The sequence below is a fragment of the Anopheles maculipalpis genome, chromosome 3RL, assembly GCF_943734695.1.
Source record: "Anopheles maculipalpis chromosome 3RL, idAnoMacuDA_375_x, whole genome shotgun sequence".
Taxonomy (NCBI): domain Eukaryota; kingdom Metazoa; phylum Arthropoda; class Insecta; order Diptera; family Culicidae; genus Anopheles; species Anopheles maculipalpis.
In genome coordinates, this window is record NC_064872.1 from 46,429,071 (window position 1) to 46,434,113 (window position 5,043).

Sequence of the window (5,043 nt, forward strand, 5' to 3'; positions counted from 1 at the left end):
AGCTGGATTCAGTGTGAATAATATTTTTGGTTTAGATATGTTGATGTAAAAAATTCGTAAAATTTTCTATCCGTGTATCCGCAGCGAACTTGGCTTCCACACTATTTGTTGATTACGTTTCAAGGTGATTACAGCTGTGGTCGTTCCATATGGTTTGACAAGACGTTTGACAGTGTTACAGGTACTCTCCGATATACACAATATACAAAATTTCATAATTTGGTTTGCTGGATTCGATGTACGCGAATTCTCGGTACAGTAATTTACCCAAACTGTCTGCTGAAACTTTTTTTGACAAAAAAATCTTAAGGCATCTCTTACAATTTGGTTATAACAGTGATATGAAACACTACACATATACATGCATACATGTATAGTAAAACACCCGAATAAAAACGCGCAGATAGGCCAATTATGTTGTGCAGAGATCATTTGACCGGAACCATTTTAAGTCATCAAAATATTTTTTCAACAACTGCTGAATGAAACAAATTACTTCTACTAGCACCATGTTCTCATCATGCGATGTTAGAGCGAGAATATTTAACAAAGGCGCTTCTTATTCTTCTTCTTCTTCTTCTTGGCTTAACGACCTTTAAGGTCATGCAAGCCATCGAAATGGCTTTCTAGACCACCGATACCACGTAGTTGGTTAGTTAGTCCTCACTACGGGGGGACGGTCCGGATGGGATTTGAGCCCAGGTCCTGCCGTTTGAAGACCAGCGCCGCTGTCGCCTCTATTATGTTTCATGCGCCACAAAAGCGCATGAAAACTTCAGATTATGTTCTTTAAAGTTTACAGTTGGATAGACTACGGGCCCTAAGTGTCGTAATTCTTCATGATGGGGGATCGTAATTAGATTTTATCCTTATTTTACCGATGGCGAACAAGTGAGCTAGTCAAGTCAAAATACTTTGCTCGTAATTCGAGGACTGGCTGTACTATCATGGATGAAAAGTTAAATGTTAGAAATACTCTAATTTGCAGTTTGTTATCCCTATTGACAAAATTTACATGTTAACCACTACTAAGGGATTTTTATATTAAAATTTACCTTTTTAGCGCCTTTGTTATTAGATTTTGTCGAGAGGGGCACCTCTTTTATATACACCTTGAGTTGCAAAAATATTTGGAATATCTAGCTGGCAGCGTTCATATCCCTATTATGTTATTAAGGCAATATTGTCGATAGGGATGTGGCAAACGCATATTTTCTTTTTTTTTACAATTGTTCTATTTGTATTGATAATATCGGTGGAATTGTGTTGATTGTGTGCTGTGGATATTTCTCCGATCTATTCTGAATTCCTCAATTATTGCAATTGTTGTCTGATATCCATTATTTTTATGCTTGACATAAGATCCGGTTAGTTTGGTGGTTAATAAAAATCAACTTTGTTTTGTAGTGAATCAGCCAAAGAGAGAATCTTTTCAGCATGGAGAAAAGAAATTATGAAACGAACAAATTGAAGGAATATGAATCAATTATCAGCTCCCAGAAAGAACATATTAATCGGTATGAAAGTCGACTTAAGGGTAAGTTGTTTATTGCTGTGCCGTGAATCAATACGAATGCGACTGCTCAAAGCCAATGTTTTAATCCAATTGTGTTGTTTTTCAGACATTATCGTAGCATATAAAGGCTTGGCCAAGGAAAAGGCAGCCTTGGAACAGTCGTTACAGACACTCAGCGCCGATAGTGATGGTGCAGGCAAAGCATCTTCTGTAAAACAAGAAGTGGCTGATGGTAAACAAGCGCCGGCGGTACCGAATGATGAGCAGGTCCAAAAACTAATGCAAAATTTAGCCACTATCACTGCTGAAAGAAATCGTATCGAAGAAGTGTTAAAGGGTGACAGAAATCAGCTTCGGCAACAATTAATAAGTAAGGATGCAACGATAGAGGAATTGACACGGCGTATCAAAGCATTGGAAAACAAATCGCATGCAGACTCGAGCGTGGGTAGTACGGGTGGGCCTGGTGAACGTCTTGCAAATGCTGGAACAAATGAAGAACACACTTTGAAAATAAGAGAGCTCAAGAAACGGTTAGATGATGAGCGTAACTTGAACGAACAGCTGGAGTTACAATTGGGTAATCTGAAGACACAGTTTTTACTAAACATCCCTGACCGTCAGGCGGAGCTGAAGAAACGTGCCGAAGAAAAGAACGCAAGTTCAAGGAACTTAAACTCGGAGAAAAATGTAAACAATTCAATGAATTTAACCGAATCGTTGCAAGATTTGCAAAAGGAAATGAATCATCTAAAGAAACAGTATGCAATTGCGGTGGCAGACGAAAAACAACGTGTACGTTTAGCAGAGGAAAACAGTAAGCGTTTGCGAGAGATTCATGAGGAACGTGTGTCCAACTTTGAATGCCGCATTAGAGAACTTAGCGAAATGGTTGGTAAGTATGATCGTTTGAAGGAGCAGGATAAGGCGCACATTTTGCAACTGAAAAACACTATTGCTAGCCTTCAAACAAAGTGTGTAGAAGAAAACAATGAAATTCCAAGCGATAATTTTGATCGTGAATCAATAGAAGACGGGTACGGCACTCGCCAAAAACAATTTGTAGTCGATCCTGCTGATAATCCCGATGATACTGGAGAAAAACAAGCTGATATAAATTTTTCCTCCAATACTGCTGTCCATGGCCAACAATTAGATGCACAAAGTGAGCTGGAAAATTATAAATGGCGTTATGAGCAGGCAATGGGAGAAAATCAGCGATTGAAAAAGGAACTGCTACTATGCCAAGAATGTGTAACGCAACTGAAACAAAAGCTTGATTCACAGAAACAATTAACTGCCCAGTTGGAATCCGATTTGCATCAAAAATTAACCGAGCATCAGATCGCTTTTAAAAACGAATCTGCCAAACATTCAGAAGCCATAAGCGCAATGCAAGCGTCGTTCGAGAGACAAATAGGGCATCTACAAGATTCGTTACAAAAACAACGGGAACGTTCGCTTGCCGTCATGGACGAAAAGGATGAAGAGATCAAAACGCTGCGAACGTCACTAGAAATTATTTCACTGTCATCGTCTTCCTCCGTCCGGCAGCAGGATTCTAGTAGTGAAAATATGACCGTGAAAGGCGATCGCAATCGTTGGAATGCCAGCAATGATTCTGCTGCAATGTTAACTCCCTTTAGTTCTTTAGCTGATGAACATCAGCATATACTTCATTATGCACAGGAAATTGCTCGCAAAAACGTAGAAATTAGTTCACTTCGTACTTCGAAAAATGTTACGGAATCTACGCTGCGGAAGCTTGCACAAGAAAAGATTATGATTGAACAAAGCTATAAAGAGCAAATATCCCAACTGGAAAGAGACATCGAACGCTTGCGAAGCAATAATCAACTGGAAGGATCGAATCTAGAGTATTTAAAAAACGTTGTGCTCAGTTTCCTTTTAACACGCGATGCTGAGAGCAAGAAACATATGACCAATGCGATAGCAGCAGTTTTGAAATTTGATGAAAATGAAATTCTAACTATAAATAATATTAAGCATTGAATAAACGGGCGTTACATATTAGCAGACGTTGTTGTTGACGTTACAGGGTTTACGAGTAGAATTAGACAAGTGCGAGGTATTTCTAGACAACGCTCAACATAAAGTGTACTACGGATAGGTAGAACTAGACAACCGTTGAATCTTCAAGTAGAACCGGACAGTCATATTTGGAATGGTTGGTGAAACAGTTGCAAGCATTTCGGGAACGCTTGGCAAATTTCAAACTCAAAAAATACCCGCTCCAATATACAGCTTATGTAATTACTAATTCTAAATAATTCCCACACGCACGTGTATTCTCATACCGAATATAATTACTATCAGAATGCATGACTTTCATTAAAAATGTGAGGTAGGAATAAAATAATTGCAATACCTGTTGAAATTTTATCTTTTGACAAAATGACAACAGACGTTTCTGTTTATAATCACTGAGTCGAGTTCTTGATACGGCTGTCATGCATATTTTAAAGAATCAAATATATTTACAGGGTTTTTCGAGGAAAACTAAACACATGCGAGGTATTTCTAGACAATGCTCAGCATAAAGTGGACAACGGATAGATAGAACTGGACAATGGTCAAATGGAACTGGACAAACGCTAAGATGAAGTAGACAATCGTCAAGTAAAACTGGACAGTTGTTGCTGAAGGTAACAAACCGGATATGAAACATTCGCCTTGATCGGTCCACGCAAAGAACTGACCGAATCCGAAACTCTCGCGCAGTTTTTTGGCGTTACCAGATTGACTTGGATCATACGGATAGGCCTATTGCTGGGTTGACCAGAACCAGTTCCTAACAGTATCTCCGCGTATCTGCTGATAACGCGTTGGGACGACAGGCTTCACCGGCTTTTCTAAGGCGAAGCGGGTTAACCTTTTTTCATGTGCTTGCCAGGAGAAGTATTTAAGCGTGTCACCAAAGTTTGGCTAGCGACTATTTCCCGGATCTCAGACCGATTGATCAACACCAGCTCTGTCTGGTCAGGTGAGATAACCTTTTTTCTGGACTACCCGCAGAAGTTTTTAACCGCGGATAAAAGCATAGCCGATGCCTAATACCTTCTCCTAATACATGCATGAGTTTTATGCATGTAAATTACAAAAAACGTGTATTTCACCGGTTACTTTTCAAATATTTGCCAAGCGTTACCCCCCACACGGTAGCAACCGTCTCATCAACCATTTCAAATATGACTGTCTAGTTCTACTTGAAGATTGTCCACTTCATCCTAGCGTCTATCCAGTTCAGCATGACCTAGAAACGGCCACGGTTATTTAGTCTTATCTATCCGTTGTCCACTTCATCTTGAGCGTTGTTTAGAAATACCTCGCACGTGTCTAGTCCTACTCGTAAACCCTGTAAAATATTTGCAATACCTGATCAAAGTTTTATTTTTTGACAAAATGATTATAAACAGACGTTTCTGTTTATGATCACTGAATCGAGTTGTAGCAGTTGTCATGGATATTTTACAGAATCAAAAATATTTAATCAGACATACGAAAAT

The 5,043-nt window shown here is 39.1% G+C and overlaps 1 protein-coding gene across 1 annotated transcript; it reads left to right on the forward strand.

Moving 5' to 3' along the window:
* The first annotated feature begins 1,399 nt into the window (after positions 1–1,399).
* LOC126564258 (GRIP and coiled-coil domain-containing protein 1) lies at positions 1,400–3,532 on the forward strand. The gene is made up of 2 exons (XM_050221255.1): positions 1,400–1,537; positions 1,623–3,532. The coding sequence occupies exons 1-2, from the start codon at positions 1,438–1,440 to the stop codon at positions 3,527–3,529; spliced, it is 2,007 nt and encodes a 668-aa protein (XP_050077212.1). The 5' UTR covers positions 1,400–1,437; the 3' UTR covers positions 3,530–3,532.
* The last annotated feature ends 1,511 nt before the right edge of the window (positions 3,533–5,043 follow it).

Coding starts and splice junctions, on each gene's coding strand:
- LOC126564258 (XM_050221255.1), top strand. CDS start 1,438: ATGGAGAAAAGAAATTATGAAACGAACAAATTGAAGGAATATGAATCA. Junction 1,538..1,622: donor GTATGAAAGTCGACTTAAGG/GTAAGTTGTTTA, acceptor GTTGTTTTTCAG/ACATTATCGTAGCATATAAA.